This window comes from Macrotis lagotis, chromosome 2 (assembly GCF_037893015.1).
Source record: "Macrotis lagotis isolate mMagLag1 chromosome 2, bilby.v1.9.chrom.fasta, whole genome shotgun sequence".
NCBI lineage: Eukaryota > Metazoa > Chordata > Mammalia > Peramelemorphia > Peramelidae > Macrotis > Macrotis lagotis.
This window is the reverse complement of record NC_133659.1, coordinates 253,970,976-253,996,719: the sequence shown is the minus strand read 5'-3', so window position 1 is coordinate 253,996,719 and position 25,744 is coordinate 253,970,976. Positions and strand designations below refer to the sequence as shown.

The following is a 25,744-nucleotide window of genomic DNA, read 5'->3' as shown; positions in this document are numbered from 1 at the left end:
AGGGGTAGACTGGGGAGGAAGTGACACACCCAGAGTTGGAGGGGGAACTTGGGGGGGTGATATGTGTGTGTGTGTGTGTGCGCGCGCAGGGGGGAAGGGAAAGTAACTAGAAGATAGCATAATGATGCAGGACCCAAGGCGAATGGACAGCAAAAAGATGGAATGGTCAAGGAGAAGTTGAGTGATAATATTGGTTGGTAGTCATTGTAGAGGGTAGAGAGACTAGGAGATGGAAGAATGAAGTGATGAAGATAGAAACCTAGGATAAAATTGGAAAAGACATAATGGGAAATGATGAAGATGGAAGGTGGAAACAAGAGGGTTGGAGGGACCAAGTTCGGAAAAGTAAATGATAGAGGAGCAAGAGAATAGGAATAAGATGGGGAGTATAGATTTATACGAAAAGGGGTACAGACTGAATGAGGATATCAAGCCCGGTACTGAGTGCACTGTCAGACAGGATCCAGAGCCAAGAGAAACTTCACAAGGGCAGATAGATGGCTAGAGCAGCAGGCTTGGATGCAGGACCCCAGTTCAAATCTAACCTCAGACACATACTCATCTGTGTGATCCTGGGCAAGTCATTTAACCCAGATTGCCTACTATACTCTTCCCAGCAATAGAGCAAAGGCAATTCTAAAAGATTTGTATCCTGGAAAAGAACTATGGATCCTGAATGCAGATCAAAGCATATTATTTTCACCTTTTTTTTTTTTTTTGCGTTTTCCTTCTCATCATTTTTCCCTTTTTGTTCTGATTCTTATTTCACAGTGTGACCAATATGGATATATGTGTAACACCACTGAACATGTATAACCTATATCAGATTACTTCCTATCCTTGGGTGGTGGGAGGGGAAGGGCAGGAAGGAGAAAACTTTACAAAAATGAATATTGAAAGTTATTTCTGGGGCAGCTTAGGCAATGCAGTGGATAGAATACCAGCCTTGGAGTTGGGAGGACCTGAGTTCAAATCTAGCCCCAAACAATTACTACTTGGCTGTGTGATCTTAGCAAGTCACTTAACCCGCATTGCTCGAACAAAACAACTAAAAAAAAAAGAAAATTATCGAGGTAGCTAGGTGGCACAGTGGACAGAGCACTGGCCCTGGAGTCAGGAGTACCTGAGTTCAAATCCAGCCTCAGACACTTACTAATTACCTAGCTGTATGGCCTTGGGCAAGTCACTTAACCCCATTGCCTTAAATTAAAAAAAATACTTTCCAAATACTAAAAAAAAACTATTAGGGTTGGGAAATGTATTGTGACTCTGCCTGAATCCTTCCCTTTTCCCATCCTAAAGATATTATATAGGGAAGGAAACAAAGAGGTGCCCCTACTCTGGTTTGAGGAGGCTACCTGCCTCCTCAAATCATTATCTACCCTCTCCAGGGCAGCTGGTTCCCCACATCCCCACTCCATCCCCACCCACTTTAGTGGTTTCCTCTTCAGCTCTCACTTTCTCCGGATTCTTGGTTCCTTAGTACCCAGCCCCACCTCTCCCCACCTGTGACCTCTCCTCTCTCTAGTATCTCCCACTCCCAGCACTGATCTTTCTGAAAAGAAGGCAAATAGTCCAGAGCCTATCCCCCCCCCAGAATTCCTCTGTTCAGGGGGAGCCCAGGTGAAGAGTGGCTAGGAGTGAGGAAGGTGAGGTGAAGGCAGGAGGCCCATGGTCCCAACCAAGCTCTGCATCTTACAAGATGTATAACCTTCTGCTGAAGATCTCAAAAGATCTCTTCCAGGTCTAAATCTAAGTCCCTCAGTCCAAGAAGGCGGTTTGAGGAATGCTTTGTAGGGAGAGACCAATATCTAATGTGACCTACCCATAGCTACCCTCTAGTGGCCACTGAAGATATAGGCCCAGGTAGGACTAGGGCAGAGATATCTGGTCCACACCCCAAACTCTTTCCTGGTTAGATTCCCAATCTGGTTTCCAGATCTCATTCCCTTTGGCTGTACTCTCATCCCAACCCAAGAGCCTGGGGAGTGAATGGGTAAAGCCTGGGGAGACGTGGGAAGGGTAAAACACTGGATGGGCCAACTCTGCACTTTAAAGCAAGTCTTAGGGGCCTCCCTCAACTCCACCTCCCACCAGGATAAAGTCAGATCCCATGAGTTTCCATCACTTTATTTTGCAAAAATAGAAAACTCAGCAATTGCGATACAGCGGGAGGGAGGGGATGTAAACAAAGGGGGGGAGGGGACAGCACCCAGCCCCCCCAGAGAAAAAGGGGGGCCAGAGGGAATTTTATTTGGCAGCTAAATACAAACCAGGGGTTGGGAATCAGAAGGGGCCCTGGGCTCCACCCCCAGAACCCCCAGGGTGTAAACAAAAGCTAATAAATAAATAAGAGGCTTCCTCTGGGTAGGGTAGGGATCAGCTAAGCAGCCCTCCCCTCCCTAGGCTGAGCTGCTCTGGGGTACGGTGGGGGAAGGCACTAGGGGTGGAGTTGGAGGGGCTCCCCAGGCCCCTCGGTAGTGTAGAAGGGTTCCGCCCCGATGGCTGAGATGGGGGGCGGGGGACACCCAAGGCACATGATAGGGCTGGGGGATTCTTAACGGAGGGCACTTCCCCTTTTTTGTGGGGGAAGCATAGGGAAAGGGGGGTTCCTTGCCAGTCTTCAGCCAAGAGTTGCAGACTGGGCCTGCATCTGCCCCCCCCACCCCAGAACTCCCCCTTTGGTCTCTAGTGTTCCTAATTATTCCTGGAGGTCTAAGCACCTGGCAGGGGAGGGGGGAGATGTGTGGGAGACAAGGTCCTCACCTACTCAGCACCAACAAAGGTTCTCCCCCTTCTCCCTGCTGGGGAACTGAGGGATCCCGATGTCCAAGAGGCAGCTCCTGGATTCATAGCTGAGACCCCATCTCCCTTCCCGGTCCATCTCCCAAAGGTGGGGAAGGAGGCAGGGGAATCGGGTCCCAGCCAGAAAATTGTGGGGAGGAAGCCCAGTTAGGACTTGGTGAGGGGAAAGGATGGACACGAAGCCCAGGAAACTTTGGCAAAAAACAAGGAGCTTGAACTGGTGCTGGTTTGGGGAATGGGAGTAAAGAGAGGGCACCGAAGGTCCTCTCCCAGTCACTGGTGGGGATGGTCAGTCTGCTACCTGGGGATCTGAGAACCCCTTACCACCGCCACCACAGCAGGGGGAAATCAGGGGTCTGGATCAGGGGGGGGACTGAGGTCCCCATCGCCCCCACCCCCTATGCCCTCATCCTCGCTGGGGGGCTCCGCTCGGGGGCCAGGCTGCGAGGAGTCGTCCTCAAACATCTCAGGGTTCTCCAGCATTTCCCGGATCAAGGGGGGCATTGGACCTGGGATCTCCATTTTCAAAGTGATAGCGCGTTCTGCTCCTGTGAAGAAAAGGACCCCAAGGAAGAGATGATCAGGTACTGCCACTTCTCCTTCCTCTGACCTGCCTCATTCCCACTCATCTTCTAGGACTTTCCAGCCTGATGGCAAGGGACCCTCCCATTCCTGACTCCTGTCTCTAATAATGGGCACTTCACAATCTGGGATGCCCTTCTCTGCCCGGTTCTGCCTCACCCTGTTCTACTGGGGCAGCTAGAACCCTGGGCCAGGAATCAGGAAGACCAGGGGGCAAATCCAGGCCAAATCCTTCCTAGTAGAGTGACCCTGGACAAGTCACTTCTCTACTGAAAAATGGGGGTAATAATAACCCCTTCCTCCCAGGGTTGTGGCATAGATCAAATAAGAGACTATCTGGAAAGAACTGAACCCAGGGTCTGCGCATCGTCATTATTTCTCCTCCATTCTTAAAAGAAGACCATTGAGGGCAGCTAGGTGATGTAGTGGATAGAGCACTGGCCCAGGAGCACCTGAGTTCAAATCTGGCCTCAGACACTTAATAATTACTTAGCTGTGTGGCCTTGGGCAAGTCACTTAACCCCATTGCCTTGCAAAAAATAAATAAATAGAAATAGAGACCATGACATTCCAACTCACTCTCTCCTCCAGGGCCAGAGATGGATTAGATATAGCTAAAAGTAGGTGCCCATTTCCTGACTCCTTCCTGGAAGCCTTTCCAGAGAAACTATCCCCAGTCCTAACTTTGATCTTACAAGCCCCCCAAGTATAACACAACCCAAGTGTACTGAAGCAGTGGAGGGCAGAGGAAAAAGAATCCGCTTTGGAATAAGACCTAGGTTCAAAGGCAAACCTTCACATGGACTAGTTCTGGGACTGAGTCACCACTTATTAGACTCAAGTTTTCTCATCTGCAAAATGGGACAATACTTGTACAACCTACCTACTTCACAGGTTTCTCTGTGAGGAAAGATTTTTTTTTTAAGTGAGTTTCAATTATGCAGCAGCAGTAGTAGTGGTGGTAGTAATAGCAGTAGTGTAGAATGGTTTTGTAGTGGTGGTAGTGGTAGTAGCAGTGGGAGTAATAGTAGCAGAATGGTTTTGTAGTGGTGGTGGTAGTAATGGTAGTAAAACGGCTTTGTAGTGGTGATAGTGGTAGTAGCAGTGGTAGTGATAGTAGGAGAATGATGTGGTAGTGGTAGTGGTAGTGATAGTAATAGAATGGTTTTATAGTGGTAGTGGTAGTGGCAGTGGTAGTAATAGTAGTAGCTAAATGGTTTTTGTAGTAGTGGTGGTAGTAGTAGCAGTGATAGTGATAGTAGTAGTAGTAGTAGAATGGTTTTATAGTGTTGATAGTGGTAGTAGCAGTGGTAGTGATAATAGTAGGAAAATGGTTTTGTAGTGGTGATAGTGGTAGTAGCAGTGGTAGTGATAGTAATAGAATGGTTTTGTAGTGGTGGTGGTGGTGGTGATAGTAATAGCAGTAGAAGATTGGGTTTGTAGTGGTGATGTGGTAGTAGTAACAGCATTTATATAACACTCTAAAGTTTAAAGTTTACAAATCTTAACTCATTTGATCCTTATGACCTTGGAGGTCGGTACTATTATCCCCATTTTTAGAGATGAGTAAACAGAGGCAGGCCAGAGCTAAGTGACTTGCCCAGAATCATCATGTGTCTGAAATCTGCCTATTTCCCCCCAATTAGTCTGGGTATTCCTCTTCCTCCCCCTCTCCCCCAACCAAGTACTGAGTCCTAAGGCAGAGGGTGGGTGTGTAAGAAATGTGGCCCCCAAGTAGATCTAGGCTCTTTCCTCAGTTCATGTTTCCCTCCACCACACCCATCCCTTCCAGGCTGACCCTTGGTACTGATGCCCCGAAGGTCAGTGATCTTCATGAGCATTCTTGGGAACATGTAAGGCTGGCTGGGCCGCCGCCGCCGTGCATACAACCTCAGGGCCTCCAAGAGTGGCTCCTGCAATTTGTCCACCTTCTCTGGTTCCTCTAGGTCCATTCGGTCTGGGAAAGTGTGGAAGAGGAGGCAAGGGTAAGAGAAAAGTTTATGGGAAACGATGGGAGAAAACAGTAATAGTGGAGGACTGGGGACAGCAGGAATGCCAGGGACCCCACTAGAGGATGTCCCAGAGCAAAGCCTGCAATTTCCCATATTATCCCCACTCAGTGAAGGTAGAAGAGAAAAGCTTATTATGATCTACCCTGGTAGAAAGGGCTAAGGGGTCTTTCCCAGAAGTGGCTGTTTTAAAGAACTGGACCAGCAGGGTCTGGAGTAGCAGGAAGAAAAAGGCTAAGGGTACAAGGATACCTCCACAGATGAGGCAGATAGCACTGAGCAGTCCAGTCTCTGTGTCATCCATCTCAAGAGGCAACAGCTGTCCAGCAAAGGCAAAGACCAAGTCTGTGAGAGGCCCAAAGCCAGCATTGTGCATCTGTGTCCGATTGAGGGTCAGCCCATCAGAAAAAGTCATTGTGTCCTGCTCCGGGGTGTATCGAGTGCAGATCCGAAGCATCTGGAGGCAGGGTGAGTAAGGAGAGATACAAGATGGGGAGCTGGTCAAGGGTGGTCCTGGCTTTATTGGGGAATGGGAGGTAATACTATGAAACTGCCGGGTTAACAGAAAGGCAATGGGGAGGGGGATAATGGGGCTCAGGGGGAGTGAGGAGTGAGAAGAATCTATGACCTGTTCAGGAAGGCAGTGGAAAGGGCTAATGAACCAAGACCCAGCATCGGGGTGGGGCAAAGGGCAGGAGGAAGAGTCTGTCAGGGACAGGACTATATCATGAACAATATACCAACTTTGAGAATAAGCCCCAAGGGGGAGTATAAGTGGGAAGTGAAGGAAAATATAGGGAAAACTAGGAGCTGGAGAGTCTTTTTTTTTTTTTTTGCAAGGCAAACAGGGTTAGGTGGCTTGCCGAAGGCCACACAGCTAGGTAATTATTAAGTGTCTGAGGCCGGATTTGAACCCCAGGGACTCCTGACTCCAGGGCCGGTGCTTTATCCACTATGCCACCTAGCTGCCCCTCCGTCTCTTTTTCTAACACTGATCACTGACCAGTAGACAAACTTTTACCTCAAGTCTTTTCTGAAGTGACTTTCCAGGGGTGGCTAGGTGGGGTAGTGGATAAAGCACCGGCCCTGGAGTCAGGAGTCCCTGGGGTTCAAATCCGGCCTCAGACACTTAATAATTACCTAGCTGTGTGGCCTTGGGCAAGCCACTTAACCCCGTTTGCCTTGCAAAAAACTAAAAGAGAGAGAGAGAGAGAGAGAGAGAGAGAGAGAGAGAGAGAGAGAGAGAGAGAGAATATCTCAAGGCTTTCTGAGAGTCAGGGTCTCAAGAGGCCAGAATGGGGAAGAGAATATCCTTGTGGTCAGTCTTAAGGAGTAATTCTGGAGTAATCAGAAGGGTAGTAGGGTGGGTAGTGTGGATGAGGATCTTAGAGGCCAAAGGTCCCCTGACTCCAATGTCCTTTCTACTAAACCACACCTGCTGGGCTGCTTAGGTGGGCAGTGTCAGGAGAAGACCTAAGGAATGTCAGAAAGGAGACCAAAGGCATCCAACAAAAGAAATCCTAGAAGCCTTGAGCTAGGAGATGGGGAGGGGCTGGCTTTGGATAAAAGGGGTCTTAGGGCTTAAGTGGGTGCAGATTCAGTTCCCTAGGGGAAAATGATTTCTAGAGTATGGAATATTTATGAGATGTGCTAAGCCTTGAGGGATCAGGGGTCTAAGGGAAGGTAGAATCCAGATATAATTAAAGAAAGTGTTCTTTGGTGGTTCCCACAGTCTTACCAGGATGTCCAGGCAGGCTGCTTTGAGGAGGGTGATCTGGTCAGCTATGCTGAGGCCTGTGAATCCCGGAAGTCTCTTGGCAAACTCCACAATCTTGATGATACACTTGGTGGCCAGCTCACTGAATTTGTCCCACAGGCCTAGGTCCAGTTGCACCCGGTGATCTGCACTTGAGTTCTAGGGAGGAGAATCAGAATTTACAGGGTCTAAAGCCACTGTGACCTACTCTCAAAGTCTTATCTCAGCATGGGCTTAATAAATATTTATTGAGCACTGTTTTTAGAGCACCAGCCCTGGAGAAAGAAGGATCAGAGTTCAAATCCAGCCTCAGACATACTAAATGTGTGATTCTGGGTGAGTCACCTGATTGCTTCTATTGCCCAAATGATTATTTCCCCATGCCTAAGGGGCAGGGGGGGGGGGAACTGAGAACCCAATTTGGTATATCTTCTTCCCATAGCTTGCTAATCATCTCCCCAACACCTCTCTGAGCTGCTCCCCTTCCTTCTCAGCATCTCCAGAAGCCTAGCCCCTCCTCCCTCGATCCCTAACCCCGGACCATGCTATGCCTACTCACCGTTGTATACTTGCCCAGCTGGCACAATGAGGGGAAAGTCTCCTGATGGGCCTTGCTGACTTTAGCAATAAGCTCTTCCAGCTGGGGGCTCAGCTCATAGTTATCAGGAGGACCTTCTTCCTTGACCTCCTTTTTCTTCTTGTTTCGATCATTCCGGACAGCTTGGGGCAGGGTAGGGAGTGGAGGAAGAGAAGCCAAGGAGAAAGGTCAGGACACCCAGGTCCATCCCTGTCCCTTTCTCCTGCATCTCAAAGGGACCCCGGCCTCCTCCCAGCACCCACCTCTCCCCCTTCCATTCCCCACATTTACTGTGTCTCACAGGTTCCCTTCCCGGGCCCAGGGCCTGTAGTCCCCACTCCCTCTCTCTCCAGGCAGCAGGCCTCCATCCTGCCCTTCCTGTCACCCTGCAGGAGCTACCGAGGGAGCCAGTGAGGGGGGGTGGGGGGTGGGGGTGGCAGGATACAAGGCCGGCAGGATATCCACTTATAGCCCTGGCAGCACAATGGTGGGGGATGGGTGAAGGAGAGGGAGCCAGCACCCCAAATCTGTGCTAAATCCTGGGGCAAGGATGAAGAAAAATGGGATATCTCTAATATGCCCTCGATTTTCCCATGGGAGGAGGGCAGGTGATCCCTAATCTCCATTCCTATTTGTGGGAAACCAAAGGGTTAAGGCCCATGGACCGGTTTGAATATTAAGGATAGGTGGCTGAGGGGGATTCTCCAAAGGTAGGGTGAAAAGGAGCAAGGTTTCAGAGGGTGAGGTGGGGGCCAATTGCAGAGACATGGTCCTGACAAGTCCAGGGGAACCTACCTTCCTTGGACATCCCAACTTCAAAACATTTCTGCAATCGGCAGTACTGGCACCTATTTCGGGTCACCTTGTTGATGATACAGTTCTTATCCCGGTGACACGTGTACACCATGTTCTTCTGGATGCTTCTTCGAAAGAAACCCTGGCGGTGGATGGGGAAAAAAGGGGGGGGTCTTCAAAGCAACATTCCTAGACCTCCAGGCTCCCACCCAGAACCTCTCCTTTTCCCTCCCAATTTCCAGCCTAGAACAGAGTGTATTCTACCCAAAAGACTTGCCCAACACCTCTGGGCCCCACCCAAACTTCTATTCCCTGATGTCACCCCCACCCCCCCTTTTTTGCCTTTTTTGTAGGTGCTCAGCTCAATGAAATGCTTCACTGACTGACCTACCCACCCCTTAATCTTGGGCCCTCACCCTTTCCATTGGCCCCACCCCAACTTCCTTTGACTCAGCTCAAGGGGGGTCTAGGTTTTCCCAACACACACCTTGCAACCCTCGCAGGAGCTGACCCCATAGTGATAGCCGGAAGATTTGTCGTTGCAGACGAAACAGGGCTTGTAGACTCTGGGAGGTGGAGGGGGTGAGGGGGAGCTGGGCACCATTTCCTCGGAGCTTGTGCTCTGGGTCTCAACAGCTGGGAGGGGGAGGAGCAATGTGGAATTAACAGAGGTACCCCCCCACCCCCACAACACCCTTCTGCTTATTTTTCCAGTCTTCTAGCAACAACTACCCAACAATAACACAGACATGCAAATAACCTTTCAGTAACAACGTACAGACCCCTTTTCTCATGGACACATATACAACTTTACCATAAACAGGCCCCCCATTTCCCCACATGCATATAATAAACACCCACCCATCAACAACCCTTCAACAAAGCCAGTCTCACCTCAGCTTTTTCAAAACAAAAACCTAATCCCCCCAAATCCAGAGGCTCAAGACCAACCTGAGAGGTTAACCCCTCAGTTTCCTCATCTGTAAATGAACCATTTGAACAGGATAATATAAAAGCTCAAGGTTCTAGGACCCAATCAAAAAACAAAAAAAAACAAAACAAAACAGGGTTTGGGGTGTCAAAACTTTTGCCTTCACCAAGATTCTTTCCCTTTTTTCCCTAGCCAGGATTCATAGAACCCCGTCTTCCAATGGTCCCCTCCTTGGGGCCTCTGGGAGAGCACTGGGTAAGTGGGGAGCGAGAGGCTTCTGAAGAGCCCGGAATTCTGGCCCTCCATTTTTCCAAAACATAATAGGGTAGGAAGTTACCCTCTTCCCTTCAGGAAATGCTTTAATAACATGCCCCTATTCCTTAATTTCTCAGTGTCCTAGCCCTAAATCTATCTGGGATGAAGAGAGACAGGCAGAGGGGTCATCCTGGGTGAATACAGTTCAAGTGCCCAAGAATATCTTCTGGCTATCTCCTCAAAAAAGCATATAATCATAGAATTATAACCTAAGAAATTCCATCATTTTACAGATGAGGAAACTGAGGCCCAAGTAAGTGAAAAGACTTGCCCAACCACACAGGGTGAGGTGGCAGCAGATCTCATTGAATCCCAACCAAGGAAAATTAAGTAAGAGGCAATGACACTGTTCAAATCCAGGGACTAGTTTATAGGAGGAGAAGAGAGAAAAGGTGGGACTCTGAAAATGGGGCCCAGGGAGGGGAGAGACAAGGGGGGCATGTATGCCGAAGCCTGTTTGGGAGTCTGTGGGGCACATGCCTGAGAAGGCAAGCAGCAACTTGCAAGGAGGGGGAGAAGGGAGGAGGGACTAGCTTTGAACGCTTTGTCTCCATGTTTCTCCATTCCTGATTACTTTATGGAGCTGTTCCCAAACTGGGCTCCCCAAAGCGGGAAGACCCACCTCACAATGGGGGAAGAAGCCGCTGCTCACTTCTGTGCTGAAGTAATTAATCTGAGTGCAGACAAGACTGCTTTTTATATTTGGGAGAGATACAGACACACATACACACAAAGAGACAGAGAGACAGAGAAAGACAGAGAGAGTGAGACAGAGAGAGACAGAGACAGACACAGAAAGAGACAGACACACAAGTTTTAGATAGGTCAGGAGTCTCACCATTAGAGCCCCCCAGAACCCTACTATGTAAGAGAATGGAAGAATCCGAGATGCATCAGCTTTTTGCACATCCTTCCCAGCCTACTGGGGCTCACCTGGGTTTGGTCCCCAATCCAACCAGAAAGAGCATCCGAGGGCCAGATTCCAGGGTTACAGTCTGGCTCCACCCACCCAGAGGGTAGGCTGGGGGAAGGGAGACCTGACCCAGGGTCCCCCCCCCCTCCATTTACATAAGAATCCAGGTTGGGAGGAGGAGAAGAATTCCTGAGTTCTATTCAAAATTGGGGGCTGGGGGAGAGCTGCTCCTAAGAATCCTGGAGAGGGATGGACTGCCAAATTCTTTCCCCAGACCCATTTTTCCCACCACATTTTACTCTGGATAAATGGTGCCCACTGGGCTAAGAACAGGGTTGGGTGCTCACCTCGGGCATTGACGCCTTCCTTGCCCTCAGAGAGCTGCCTCATTTCCTCTCTTGCGAAAGGGCCCCGGGTGGGGCCAAGCCTGCATGGGGCAGTGCCAGCCAATCCACAAAGCAGAGGGGTTCGAGGAGACAGGCCTAGGGGGCAGTTTATCTACTTTGGGTGATGCCATCACCCCTGCCCGGGCACCCCTGTAGCAGCCCACCCTTATTCCCCCCCATCCCCAATCTCTAAACCCTAAGGGACAAGCCAGTGATTTCTGAAGCCCATCTGGGGGTGGGGAAGCTGCTCCAGAGACCCTAACCCAATGGTGGACCCAGACTGTCCCCAACAAGGGCCCCCCTAGGCACAACTGGCTTGGCTGGGTCGGAATCAGGGGGCCTCTTTGAGGGAAGAGGAGGTGGTGGGCTCTGGGTTTTTCTCCTTTTAAAGTCCAAATTGCTGAAATTGAGGAAATTCCTGGCCAGCCAGTGGAGAGCTTCAAACAAACTCTTTATAATCGGCTGTAAATGCTCCCAGCTGCGAGGCTGGGGGCACTGCGGAGCCCCAGGCTCTGGGGCCAACCCACACCTCCTCCCATCACACAGGCACACACAGGCACACACAGGCACACACACACACACACACACACACACACACACACACACACACACACACACACACACACACACACACAAAAAGGAGAGACCCCTTTCCCGAGACAGTCAACAAGTACCACTCTGGTCCCACCAAGCCCGCTCCACCATATCTTTTCTCTGCCCCCGTCCTGGCTCCTCGGAACCCTGGCCCGCTGGAGAGGGGGATAAACCCAGCAGCCCCCACGGAGCGACGGTGAGGCGAGGAAGCGGTCAGCCAAGCCCAAGGGCCAGTTCGGTGCCTACCCCGAACGACTGCAAGGCCCGACCTGACCCCTGGAGTAGCCTCCATCGGTCGCCTCCAGGAACGTGGCCTCCCCCCAGCCCAGCCCTGAAGGGCCCAGACGCCCCCCCAGTCCTCCCCGGCCCCCCCAGCCGGGCCATCAGCTCGGAGCGGCTCGGCTGTGGAACCGAGAAGGGCTGAACTTGTAAACAGCGCTGCGGAGTGCCAAGGAGTGGGGAGCGTTGGCGGGGGCTCCGGGCGGGTGACCGGGCTCGCACACTCCCACAGCGCCCCCGGGCCGCCCTGCCCTTTTCCCTTCTCTCTTCCCGCCCCCATCCTCACCAGCGCCTGCCCCCCGCCCCTAAAGGGACCCGTGCCCTACGGAAACTCTGAGTAGCTGGGGGGGTCCTGGCCCGGGCCCCCGCCCCGGCCCCGCCTCCGGGCCCCGCAGCCCGCTCTTCAAAGCGGCCTCTCATCTGGACTTCATTTTTACGGCCTCCCGGGCCCGGCTTTTTATTACAGCTCTGGAGAGGGGACTCCGGGGGGCCCCGCGCTCCCTCCCGGGCCGGCCCGGGGCGCCGGCCGATGCCGCCCCTCGCCGGAGGGGGGCAGGAGCGAGGTCGGGGCCCCAGCGAGGAAGAAGCCCCCTCCCCGGGGCCGGCCTTTCCTTCCCCCCCCCCCACCCCCCGGCACATAGTCTCCAAACTGGTCTGTGGAAAAGGGCCGGAGGGGCGCTCGGGCCGGCCGTGGGGACCCCTGCCCTCCGCGCCCCGCCACGCTCGGACGGGAGGGGGCCGGGATGCTCTCACGCAGCTCACTTCCCAGACCGCCCCCCGCGGGGTCCCCCGCGCCTCAGGCTCACGCCGCAAGCATCCACGCGGGCCAAAGCCCACGGGGCGGGCGAGCCGCACACGCACACGCGCGCACACACCGGGCCACCCTCCCAAGGTCACAGACGCACGCACTCCCGTCCCGAGAGTGACTGTCACCCCCATTTCCCGCCCCGGGGCGAGGGGGCCCCTCCCGGCCCCCCCCCCCCGATCGCTCGGGGCCCGCACAACTTTCCTCGGGCTGCGCTCCCGCGGCTGCGAAGTGCACAAGTAAACACCGGGGACCCCCCCCACGAGTGACACCGGCCGCACACCCACGCTGGAAATCACCTACTACACCCCGACCGCACACCCCCACAGAAGCCCGCGGGGGGCCCCGCGGTTAAAGGGCCGGCCCCCCCCCCCGGGATTTAAAGGGCCCCCGCGAGGGCGGCGAGCTTCCCTCCACCCCGCCGACTCCAAAGCGGGTTTAAAGGGCCGGAGAGGAGGCGCCCGCGGCCGCGTCCCGAGCGGTACCTACACTGCAGAGCGGCGGCCGGCGGCCAGGAGAAGGACTCGAGCCCGGCGAAGCAGGGGCTGGCGGGGGCTTTGCGCAGCAAGCCGGGCCCCGGCCCCACCGCCCCGTACAGCCGTCTGGGGCTCCCGGCGAACGTCTCCATGCAGTCGTACATCGCGGCCCAGGGCGGAGGAGCCGGGGCAGGCCGGGTCCCGCGCAGCCCCCCTGCGCCCCGGCGGCGCCCCGCTACTGGCGGGAGGCGGGGGAGCGCCGGGGCCGGCGGCGCGGCGGCATGGAGGGGCGCGCGGCCGGGGATCCCCGCGGGGGAGGCCGGGCGGGGCTGCGGTCCCGCTCACTCGGGGCGGGCGGGCGGGCGCCGAGGCGGCTCTGGCCGGGCGGACCTTTTGTAAAAGCCAAGCCCGGAGGGGCGGAGGGGGTGGGGCTGGAGCGCGCAGGGGGGCCGGGCCGGGCCGAGCGGGGCCGGCCGAGCGGGGGCCGAGCGCGCACACGCACACGCACCCTCCACACGCGCGCACACGCACACAAACACCCGCGCAGCCTCCACGCGCGCGCGCGCGCACATCTGGGGCTGCGCGCCTATGCACATATTCGGCCGTGCACGCACGGGCCCGCACGCATGTGCAGACATAAACACGCGTGCACGGACGCCCCTCGAATCCCAGGCCCGCGTACGGAAGCCCGTCATTCGCACCCACGCGCGTGCCTGCAGCGGAGGCGGGAGCAACAGCGGAGAGGCCGCGCGCGTGCCCTCCCCCTTCCTCGCTTCCACACTCCGCGTGCCCCCTCAAGTAGAGGGGAGAGGGAGAGAGAGAGAGAGAGAGAGAGCGCGCGCGGGAAGGCGGGGGCCCCCAGCCCCCCCCCGCCCCCCGCCCGGCCCGGGTCCGGAGCGCTCGCTCCCCTCCCCCGCCCCTGCCCCAGACGGCTCCGAGGCTCCGCCCCCCCCCCCGCGCGCGCGCCCGGCACATTCCTGCGGCTCGGGCTCGGCCCCGCCTCCAGGCCCCGCCCCCGCCGCCCCTCCCCCCAGCGCCTTGTCCCGGGGCCGAAGCGCGCGCCCGACGTGAACTCTCCGGGAACCCCCCTCAGGGCGGGCGGCCGAGCGCGCTCACCTCCCCCTGACCCGGCCCCGCCCGGCCCCGCCCAGCCGGCCCCGGCCCCGCCGCGCAGCCTCCTCCCCGGCCCCCACTGCCCACCCGCGGCTCGGCCGGGGTCCCCGACTGTCTATCGCCTGCGGCCCTGCCCCCCACGGCGACTCCCACTGTCCTCCGGACCCCCATGCCCGGATTTTAGGGTCCCTGGCTGCCCCCCTGCAGAGCTCCCTAAGGGCCCCTCCGATCCTTCAGAGAGCCCCAAGAGCCCACCCGGGCCCACCCACGATCCCTCAAATACCCCTCCAGGGGATCCAGCCGGCCCCCGGAACCGCCCGCCGATCGCCCCCTAGTCTGCTCCGCCCCCCCCAATCTCCAACGCGCCCCCCATGAACAACTGCCCCCGCGGGTCAGCAACTCCCCGGAGCGCCACCGGCCGCCCCCTCCCCAAGGACCACCACCTGCTCCCCAGAGCCTGGGCTCCCCCTCAGGAGGGCCAAGCGCCCCCCCCTCCCAGCCCCCCTTGGCGGAGACCCTCGCCGCTCCCTTCCCGCTGCTCCCGCGTCTGTGCCCCCCCCCCGTGGGACCCTGGGGAGCTGCTGGGGGCCCGGGGCGGCGGCGGAGGAGCCAGGAGCGGCCGGGGAGGGGGCCCGGGGCCGGGCACAGTCCACGTCAAGAGTTTGCCCGGGCGGAGTCGGGGGGCCTGGCCCCGGGACAGCGCCAGCGGCGGCGACTCCCGGAAACCGCCCCCCCCCTTGTCCCTCCCCCGGCCCGTCCAGCCCAGCGCCCCGCCCCGCTGCCCGGCTGCCCGGCTGCCCGCCTGCCCGGCCTGCCCGGCCGGCTCGGTCAGCCTGGCTCACGCGGGGAGGCGCGGAGCGAGTGGGAGCGCCGCCCCCGCCCCCGAGACACACACAGACACACACATGCACACACAGACACACACATGCACACACATATAGACATGCACACACACACAGACAACACAGACACACAGAAGCACGCACACACAGACACACACATATAGACATGCAGACATACAGACATACACACGCACACACAGACAGACACACACACGCACACACACGGGCGCACAGAGACCCCAGCGCTGCTGGCCCTCCCCCCCCAGCCCAGGCAGCGGCGGCGGCAGAAGCAGGGCGGGGCGGGGCGCCGCTTTTCTAAGAATCTCTGATGCAACTGGGGGGAGGGTAGTTAAGGGGTGCAAGGGACTTGAGGGGACAAATATTGGGGACAGGATTGGGAGGACAGATAGCGGAGCAGAGCGAGGGGTGCCACAGCAGGCTGGGAGGTGAGGTCTTGGGGAGGGGGTGGGAATGAGAGGTGGGGTTCGGGGGAGGCTGGATAGTCGGGGGGGCATAGGAGGAAGAGACTGAGGGGACTGGGGAAGTGAGACTGAGGACAGGGAGGGGGGCTGACTGAATTAGGGGGCTGGGGAAGGGAATACTGGTATCTTTCCATTCCAGAGTAAACTCCCCCCTCATGTTTCCAACTCCCCATTCCTGAAGGGGGCACCCCAACAAGGAAGGGGATATATCTTTGGCCTTGGAATCAAACCACAGGCAGGGTAAGAGTCAGAGCAGTCCCTTGAATACTCAGAACAGAAATTTATATGTGGGGACCAAACTGGGGGTGACACCAAGTCCCCAAAACCCAGGTGGAAGGGATAAAGGGAACCCAGCTCTTCAGTGCGGGCTGTCAGTCCCCCACCCTTCCCCCTCCACCCTTCCTCTCCCGAAAGGTCCCAATTAAGTCAGGCCCGCCTGGTTGGTAATTAGAACCAGAAGTGGCCAGGCCACAGGGAGGGGGACTGGGAGGAGGGCATAGAGCAGTGGGGGAGGAGGGTTCCAGAAAGCCCCAAACCCTCCCGGCCCCCCTCTTCCCAACACCAGATGCTCCCCATTCAACATCACCCTTTCGGAGTTCCTTCCTAAGAAAGGGGGTCCCAGGAGGGGAAGGACATCAGGGCACCCTGCCTAGCCTTTCCCATCGGCCTCACCGCCCCCCCCCCCCCCCCCCCCGCACACACACAGCCTAGGGGAAAGGTGTGACAGATAGGGGGGGTGGGTAGCTGCTCAACTCCCCCCCTTACCCCCAATGTTCCCCCTGCCCTTATTGCAGCAATTAGGCCCATTACTCTTCTAGCATTTCATGAAAACCAGATGTTCTCCACCAGCCTGGGGGGGGGATGGGGGCACACTGCCTGACTCACCCCCTCTTCTGGTGCCCCCTCCTTCCCAGGAGCCTCCCAATGGCACACACACTCACACTCACATACACACCCAAGAGAAGGGGGAAAGGAGTATCTCCTCCCCCCATAAGGAAAGCGACCATCCAGGCCCTAAGTTGTACGGGTCTTGAACAGTCTTACCCTCATCATTCCCCTTCCCCCAACACTGCCCTGGCACAGATGGATTCTAGCTGACACACAGGGAGGAAAAGGGGGAAAATAACTTTCTTTACCCCTCACCCTGCAACCTCACTCCTGATCGGCTGTTTCTCCTTTCCAATTTAATGGGAGGGGGCGGTTTACAGGGCAAAGCGGGCACAGGGAAGACGACCCGGGTTTTGGAGCAGCCTCTGATGAGAGGATGGCCCAGGGCAATGGGAGGGGTCTCTGAGTTCGGGGAGGTGGGACTAAGGGGTGGGGAGCCTTGGCCTGGGATCGGGGCCTTCCATGGTAAGGATTGGATAGAGGGGGGCCAGGGAGAGGCAGGAGGGGGGTGCAGACTGGGCCCCAAAGGCGGCGGCTTGCCCAGCTCCCCCCGCCGGAGAGGTTTCCTGTTGCAATCAAAGCCCCGTTTGTGTCGGCCTGGAGCTGGAGCCGAAGGAGGAGAGAGAGCAGGGAAGGGGAGGGAAGGGAAGGAGGCGGTAGTCTGGGGTTTTTTCCTTGAGGCCGCTTGCCCGGTGCCCTCACCCGCCTGTTTGCACTCCCCTCTGTCACTGCGCCTCTGTCTCCCTTTGTCTCTGCCTTCCCGGTTGTCTCTCTGCCTGAGTCTTTCCCTTTGTTTGTGGCCCTCTACCCATCTCTTGGATTGCCGCTCCTCTCATCTATTTCTCCTTCATTTTCTTCATGTGTCTGTGTGTCTCCCCTGACCCCATGGGACTGGGCAGGGAGGGCACCGTGCAGCCCTCTATGGGGAAAAGAAATCTGCAGACCTGACCCCAGGCTCCCACCCCCTGCACTCTGTCTCCACGGTGCCCCAGGTTAACATCAGGTCAGTACTGATACATTCTCAGCATTTGGAAATTCACTCACCCTCAGATACAAAAGAAAGACCCCTAGATTCTCACCAAGAAATACAAGGACTATGGACACATCTACGAAATCCTCCCTGCCTTTCCATCCAAGCAAGCCTCCACAAGCCAGCCTCGCACACACTCCCCCAAGCTCCCTCCACCTTGGCTCCCTCATACCCATCTCACCCTGAAATCCAACTTTGCCCCCCTAAGCAACTACCTACAAGGGGATTCTGAAGGGGGCTCAGGATCTGGGGACCTAGAGTGGCTTCTGAGAAAGTATGAACTTAATCAGACCTGGACTGGTCTAACCACCAGAATGCTCTTCATTGACCCTTGCACACCAATCTCTGATCTTTCTCAAAAGGACTGTGAACAGAGGGAAAAGAGGCCAAAGACTGATACACATGTGGGACAAAATATGAAAGGAAAGGGGGGGGGAGCCAGAGAGATCTGGGGCCTAAAAGGAAGAGGGAACCCTCACCACTGACTAGGGCTTCCCTAGGACAGCACATGGTTCCTCTTCTCTCCTTTTGTTTCCCTCTTTGCTCCCACCACCAGCTTTCCCATGGTGTCTCCCCCACCCAAGTCGTCGGAGGCCCAGGCTCTCCCACCCCCAACCACCACAGTTTTCTGCCCAGGCCTGTCCTCAGCAGCCGCACCCTCCCAACCCTCCCCAGCTCCCAGTCCTAATTCTTGTTCCTCCTCCAGAGCCTACTTCTCTGCCCCTGGCTCCAGGACAGCCTTTGGAAAGGGGGCTCATGCTGGTCCCTGACCTTTTCTCCAGCCTTAACCCCACCTTAAACCCCAAACCCTAAATTTTAGATTGGGTCATAGGGTCATGGAAATTGCAACCTGACTCCCAGGTCTCTGTACTTTTTCCTTTAAATTAAAGATTCTTAACCTGGTGTCCTGAACTTTTTTCTAAAAAAAAAAAAATGTTAGTAACTGTTTCAATATAATGACTCTCTTTAATAGCATCATCTATTTTATGCATTTGAAAACCTTATTCTAAGTCCACAGGTTTCCCCCGACTGCCTTAAGAGGTCCAAGACAAGAATTCCAGCTCTGGAATCTCCCAATCCTATACCTAGCTGTCTCCCTTGCCTTTCAATGTCATCCCACTCCTGCTAGCCAGAAAGTTGGTTTTCTAGCTCTCTCAAGCTCCACATTTGCTTCTCCTAAAATAGACAACTTATTCCCAGAAAGAATGGGGTCCAAAGTTCTTATGATTTTGCAATAGATTCTGAACTGGGCAGGGGTCTTGGCCTTCAGAATCCAGAGTCCTAAAACCTCATTAGAGATAGAAAGGGGGCCCAGGGAGGTCTACTGGGCCTCAGAGAAAGAGGATACATTGTTTCTTCCCATGCACCTGCGAGCTGTCCATATAGTTTCAACATGTTTTTAGGGACCACTATCAAAGACAGGCCACAGATGATATCCATCCTATTCACAGCCACCTGGTTGGTCATGCATCTCCCAGGTCACCCACTGCCCTTGTTTGTCCTTTTTGTGTCTGAACAGTACATATGAATGCACATACACACTCACACACTCAACACACACACACACACACACACACACACACACACACACACAAATGTCTGCTATTTCCAGACGAGCTCACTCTTTCCAGTACAGTTGCCATCCCAGCCTGGTCCCCCCTTTCCCTCCTTCTCCCCACCATACACACCCATACACATCACTCTTAGTGGCCCCTCCTCAAATATAGGGCTCCCCTCTCTTCCCATGCTCTCCCACTATGACTCTCCAGGATTCTTGGGTTCCATCTCCATTTCTGCTCCTCTCTGCATTTCTCCAATTTTCTCTCTCTCTTTACTTTCTCTCTCCTTTCTAGTTTGGGTGGGGGTCTCCCTCTCTGCCTCATCTGCCTCTCCTCAGCCCCATCATACCCTGACCCCAGTTCCTAGGACCCTGGACACTCCTTTCCAAAGAGAGGAAGAAGGGAAGAAGTCCTAGCTAAGATGGATGGAGTGTGTGTATATTTGGGGTCAGTGGGGGGAATGGGGGAGGACCAGGTGACTGTCAGTACCCAAGGATTTCATTCAAACTGGGTAGGGTAGGGGGGCATGTTGGGATCTGCACTATACACAGGCATTGTGCCAGGCCCCAGAGGATAGGAGGGGCACAAGACCCACAAAGAAGGGAGGGAAGATAATCTTAGGACACCCCCCCTCTCTGGGGCCCCACCTCCTCTGCTTAACATATAAAGTTCTTCTCCTCCTATCTATAAGTCTGCCTCCACCCTATCCCAGAGGATGACCTCTCAACTCATACCTTAGGTCTCCTCTTTTCCATTTTGTCTTTAGGGTTGCTCAAGAGCTTATTCATCTGAAGCATAGACTGAACCCACTAACCCAGAAAATGATTACTGTTCCCCAGACTGGCTTCCTAGCTTCCTCTGCCTCTCTTGACTCCCAGACTCCTTTTGGGCAATAGGATCCTAGATATTCGAATCAGGAAGATGTGTGTACCCCAATCTTGATACAGACATTAAAGGTGTGACTCTGGGGTAAGACTACAAAGCTTCAAATTCCTCATCGGTAAAATGGCAGTAATAATAATACCTACTGCACAGACTTCATTGGGAGGAGCAAATGAGATAATGCTTATATAACGCTTTGCAAACTTTCATTTGCCATATAAATATGTCAAGAATTATTTTTTAGCAACAAATGACTGCCCCTGACTATTAATTTTCAGGTTCCAGAACATCAACCTCTCAAACCCCCAGTTCTTCCTCTTCTGCTTTCCCCAACCTATTTGCATGAAAAAGCCCTTTTCAATATAACTACTTCCACATGGCCCAGGTCCGAACCACCCCCACCCCCCAACAAAGACTCCATCAGAACAGTTTTTCCAGTAGCCCAAGTCTCTCAGACCTACTTCTCCACCTGGGGGCCCAAGAACCTTGGTTACCATCTCTCCACCCTGTAGAACAGTCAAGCCTCAATTGGACACCCCAGATCTGAGAACCCTCCAACTTCCTTATTATCTCCCCTTCCCCTCCCTTTCCCTTCACAGCCCCTGAGACTCACACAGAGAGGCCATCTCCTTGGGGAGGTCAGGCTGACCCAGGCCCCGGAAGCCAGGACTCAGCATCTCAAAGGGTGGGGATCCCCGGAGTCCCCCAGAGAAGGCGAAAGGGAAGCTTGTTGTCCCAGGGAAACCAGCCCCAGGTCCCAGGGCACTGGGTACAAACAGACGATCCTTATTGGCAGCCATGGCGGTGGCATGGGTAGCTGAGCCTTCTAGGGTCTGCAATGGGCGGGGGGGACCCTCAGCCACACCCCCCGCCCATGCCCGACGCCTGGGCCCGGGAGGCTCCGTGCCCACCCTGTCCAGTCCAACCACCAGGGCTCCAAGGGTCCTGGAGTGAGAAAGAAAAAAAAAAGATCAGATGAAGGGGGGAAGATCACCTTTTGACTGTAAATATCCCTCTTGTGCCTCATTCAGAGGACAGCAACCTTCCCAATCTTCAGCTGTTAGTAAAGGGCTCTTGGAAATTTAGGGGAAATACAGAAGGGGAGTTGTGCTGGGGCTTAGAGACACCCTCTAGAATCCACTCCCGGGAAGAACAGACTTGGGCCCTGGGGCTATTGTCCGGTCCTAAGTAGGTGAAAGAGTTGATGCAGGGGGAGGAGGGAGGTGAGGGGTCAAGCCTCTGGACCTAGGAGTTGGGGATAACAATGGAGGAGGATGTCTCTATCTCTGTGTTGAAGCTTGAGCCTTTCTCTGTTTCTCAGATCCCTTTGTATTTCCTTATCTCAGTATTAATCTGTGTACATTTCACACTCAATCCTCCTCTGCTACTCTTCTGGCACACTTACCCAATTCCTCTTTTCTGAAACTCTTATTACCTATCCTCCCAATTTTCCTTCCCCTTTCTTTTTACTCTTCTCTCCCTTTCCCTCTCTCCTTTCCCTTCCAAATTCCAACTTCCTCCCTCCCCAACTTTCCATCTTTTCCTCAAATCTTTCTTTTCCCCCAAATACCTCTTTTCATCACCTTCCTTCTCCCTTTGCTAACTCCTAGTCTCTCCCTTTCTTCCTGTGTATGTACACTGCCTACTCACTGTGATTCTACTTTCTTTATGGTGAGTGGGTTTGGGAGTAGAAGGCTTATATACTGAATCCAGCTTATCCCCTTCTAGGAGTGAAGTGGGAGAGGATGAAGAGAGGCAGACACAAAAGGGGAAAAATGCAGATTAAGAGGTGAGAGGGGTTTTTACATCTCTCTCTCTCTCTCTCTCTCTCTCACACACACACACACACACACACACACACACACACACACACACACACACACACATACAGAGACTGTGATGATCTCTCTGTCTTTATATTTATCATTTTCTCCATCTCTCATCTTTGAGCATCTATCGGTCCTGTATTTTGCAACTCTTACTTAGTATCTATCTTCTACCTCTGCTTCCCTCTCTAACTCTGCGTGGATGTGTCTATGGACTCAAGCCCCGCAGGAATGGATCTTTCCATTCTGGTCTTCAACCCTGGTTATGAGACATCCCCTACCACATTCACCTCATACCTCACCCATTTACCCAGAAGTCTGACCTTCCAACCTTAGGGGCCCCATCTCTCTCTTCCTTTCCCCTTCTCCTTGGAGTCCTTATCCCAGGTGGAGCCAGGAGTCCTGGCTCCCAGAGGCCCCTGGGCCACAGCCCAACAGGCTGGGCCACATTCCAACTGTATTAACCCCTTTGATGCCAAGGGTAAAAAGCAAGAGGCTCCTCCCCCCCCCCCCCCCCCGCTTAGACTTGAAGCCAGGATGCCCAGGGTCTCCTATGCTGATTTCATTCGCCCTCCCCACCCCCAACATATTGAGATTCTAGACTGAGGTTTAAAGAAATGGGAGGCAGGAAGGCAAAAACCCAGAACTGGGTGCTCAAATACATGGCCCCCCTTGGGAATGGGGTTTGTAGATGAAGGAATAGGAACTGTCTACCTCTCATCTCCCTAGAGTGACATGGGAATGGGGGGCAAAGCTAGGAAAAGCCTATGTCTCATCTTTAGAGCTTAGTTTCTCTTTCGTTCATTGTAGATGGGAAGCTCAGGCCCAGGGTGGGGTGGGGAGACTTTGGGGTTGGAGGAAAGAGGTGGTGCAGGGAGTAAAGAGAAGCATTGAGTAGGATATGAGACACCTGGGTTTCCCTAGGGAGCTGTCTGGAAAGAAATGTTTCTCACCCCTCTATCCCACCAATCCCACCCCAGAGAGTGGGCCCAGTTGAGGGGTGGGCTGCTTTACAAAGCAGCTTCTCTTATAACTGAGGGGGGGGGTGGGCGTGGGCAGGGATGGAGGGCGGATGGGAAGGGGGGCATGTCTCTCTGCCCAGTCCAGCTAAGCTTGTGGAACAAAGAGGCTCTTGTGGCTGCTCTCCCCCCGCCCCTTCTTCACCCCCCCTGAATAAACACGACCACCTTTTTCCATGACCCCATCCACAGTCCCAGTGGAAGGACTCAGGCATCCTTAGGCCTCCTGCCTAGACCCCCTGGCTGCTGCAAAGGCTAAGGGGGTGTTTCCTTTGGCCCTGTGCCAACGTCTGAGGAGCCCAGACCCCTGGGTCCCCACCCACTCCCATCCCCAGGTGTCTTCCCTACACTAAACTGGCCCCAGGAAAGGGCAGTGCCCAGGGGAGAAGGCAGGCAATGCCAGTGGAATGTGTGTGGGCATCGGAGGGCACGGGGCAGGGTGGGGCAGGGGGGAAACTGGAGGTGCCAGTTAGGTGGCTTTCTGAGCCAGGGGGGATGTGCCAGGGTGGGGGTAGAAGGGGGCGTGCCCACCACTCCCTACCAGGGCCCTGAGCTATGGTGTATGAATGGGGGAAGGGGTGTTGTTTAGGAGGTTATCCCCACTCCCTTCTCCTGACAAGAAAGAGACACAGACTACACAAATTCTCGTTTCCTTAATACTGTCCTCTCTAATACCTCCTGCTAAAATGTGGGCACAGGTGAGGTCTCCTCACCTCAGAAGGTCCCAGGCCCCTCCCCAGAAGTTAATCCATGACTAGAGAGAAACAATTCTTCCGAATTCAGGGAGTGACACTCCAGCTATGCTGGACAGCAGACCTAGGCTATCCGGACTTCTGCCCTACCCCTCTTTCCCCCATTCTTATCCCCTGATCCTCCTCCCCATTCAAACAGACAGCACACACTTACCCTCTGGCTGCCTGAAACACTCCCTCCTACATACTGGGCAAGGCTGAGGGGACTAGGCTGAGGCTGCTAGGAAGAAAGAAGCAAAAGTCAGTAAGTAGGGCTGGAGCAATAGGACTCTGGGGTCCTTTACCTCAGTTTTCCAGCCTTCCTCTGTCCCACCTGGGCGTTCAGCCAGAGGGACCCAGAAGAAACTCTTTCAACCTGGGGGGGGGGGGGGCGGGGAGTACAGACTTACACCCTCTGATGGAAGTGGGGAGGGGAGAATGGAATCCCTTGACCCAGGAGTCCCAGCTGCCTAACACCCAGGCTCCCCCACTGTCCTCCAACTGCCACCCTGCTCTTATCACTGTCCTTTTAAATCTCTGCTGCTCATAGCCCTCCATTCAGTGTCAAAGGGGAGGAGAACCTTTCTGACCAAAATGGACCATTTCCCCGGCTGCTCCCGGGCTGGCGCTCAGCACCCTCTCCCTGGTTTTTCGGGGGGGGGGGGGGCGGGGGAGAGAACAAAGCCCAGGATCTCTCTCTCTGCAATCCCTCTTCTAAATAGCTCCTTGCCTCCGGTACCCCCCCCAAAAGGGAAACCGGGAAAGTTCTTCAGGTAGCCCCTTCCACTCCAAGTTCTAGGAAAGGATAAGATAAAGCTTCCTTCCACCCCAGAGTTCACCCTCTCAGAGCACCTCCTTGGGTCGACTTGAGCCCCCTAAGAGCCAGGAAGGACTTCCTCCCTTAAGTATTCAAGAGGCAGCCTTCCTAGACCACTGCTCCCCCGCGCACCCCCTCTCCCCATTGTAGGACCCAGGCATCCCAGCCCCTTTCTGACTCACCTGGAGGGGGAGGGGGAAGGGGAATCCTCGAAGCCCGGAGGTCCCAGAATTAGACAGTCTTGGTGATGGGCAGGCGCTAGAATAGGGGTTCGCGGTCACGGGGGGGGGGTTATTGGGGGGCCCACGGGCTCTAGGCTAGGACTGTCCTGGGGCCTCTTGGAGCCTGCCCGCCCACGTGACCGCCCCAAAATATCCGACACATTTTCTCCCAAACCGCACACTGACTCCGCAGGCGGGGACACGGAAAATATTTTCTTTCTTTTTCTCCCTCCCTCCCTCCCCCCTCACCTCCCTCCCTTCCTTGCCCTGCCCCCCTCTCCCCCTCCTGCTCTCGCTCCTCCCTCCCCGGACGGCTGCCCGGGCCCGACTCCCTCCCTGGTGCCCTGGGGCTGGGAGAAGGGGGGGGGCTGGGGAGAAGGGGGGGGCGGGGCAGCCGAGGACGCCTGTGTCTCTGCCCCTCCCTTTTGCTTGGTCTTTGTTGCTTGGTCCCGCGGGAGAGTAGGCATGGCTTAGGGGCAGAGAAGGTCAGTGTCTGGGATGCCAAGATGCCAGCCCCCCTTCCGAGTTTTGCTTTATCCTACCCCTCTGTTGTTGGGGTGGGTGGGGCAGGGATAGTTTAGCTTGGCTGGGGTACTATCCGGTTATCCATCATGCCAACCTCTTTTGCTCACTGTGTCACTAAAGTGGGGGGGCATGGTGGCGACTGCTCACCCCCACACATTGGGGGAGTGGCATTGACAGGGTCATGCCAGTGTCTTCAGCTGCCTTCGTAGGCACACACCTCTACCTTTCCTTTTCCCATTAGATCAGAGTTCCTTCCCCACCCTTTCCTTCTTCAATTCGATTCAATTCAATAAACATTTCTTAAGCGCCTGCTACATGGGAGACAGTGGGTTCAGAGCTGGGGGTATAAAAAGAGGCAAAAGACGGTCCTTTGCCCTCAAGGAGCTTACAATCTAATAGAGGAAGACGACATGCAAACAAAAATCCCACTCGACCTTCTTTTACTGAAAGGGCAAACTTGTTTGACTGGTGGGGGGGATTGTGTGGGGGGAATTTGGGCCTCAGCATGAAAGCCCCCTGACGCTTCACCTCCTACCAGGGAGGCAGGGTGCCTTGGTTTCTTGTTCGCTTGTATGTGATTCCCTTC

The 25,744-nt window shown here is 55.0% G+C and overlaps 1 protein-coding gene across 6 annotated transcripts; it reads right to left on the bottom strand.

Annotated features, from left to right (window-relative positions):
• Positions 1-2,000: 2,000 nt before the first annotated feature.
• LOC141514753 (retinoic acid receptor gamma) lies at positions 2,001-24,817 on the bottom strand. Of its 6 annotated transcripts, XM_074225819.1 has the most exons (12): positions 24,595-24,817; positions 23,771-23,836; positions 20,633-20,964; positions 13,237-13,392; positions 11,031-11,165; positions 9,012-9,160; positions 8,525-8,666; positions 7,712-7,872; positions 7,135-7,311; positions 5,649-5,853; positions 5,186-5,344; positions 2,001-3,353 (listed from the first exon to the last, which is right to left on the bottom strand). In XM_074225819.1, the coding sequence occupies exons 3-12, from the start codon at positions 20,817-20,819 to the stop codon at positions 3,154-3,156; spliced, it is 1,671 nt and encodes a 556-aa protein (XP_074081920.1). In that variant the 5' UTR covers positions 20,820-20,964; positions 23,771-23,836; positions 24,595-24,817; the 3' UTR covers positions 2,001-3,153. The 6 variants fall into 6 exon arrangements, with proteins under 6 accessions (XP_074081920.1, XP_074081915.1, XP_074081916.1 ...); XM_074225814.1 differs by lacking the exon at positions 13,237-13,392 and having other exon boundaries at positions 2,004-3,353; XM_074225815.1 differs by lacking the exon at positions 13,237-13,392 and having other exon boundaries at positions 2,004-3,353; positions 23,771-23,833.
• Between the last annotated feature and the right edge of the window lie 927 nt (positions 24,818-25,744).

Coding starts and splice junctions, on each gene's coding strand:
- LOC141514753 (XM_074225819.1), bottom strand. CDS start 20,819: ATGGCTGCCAATAAGGATCGTCTGTTTGTACCCAGTGCCCTGGGACCT. Junction 7,312..7,711: donor AGCTGGGCAAGTATACAACG/GTGAGTAGGCAT, acceptor TCTCCTCCCTAG/AACTCAAGTGCAGATCACCG. Junction 5,854..7,134: donor CAGCCTGCCTGGACATCCTG/GTAAGACTGTGG, acceptor CCCTGCCTCCAG/ATGCTTCGGATCTGCACTCG.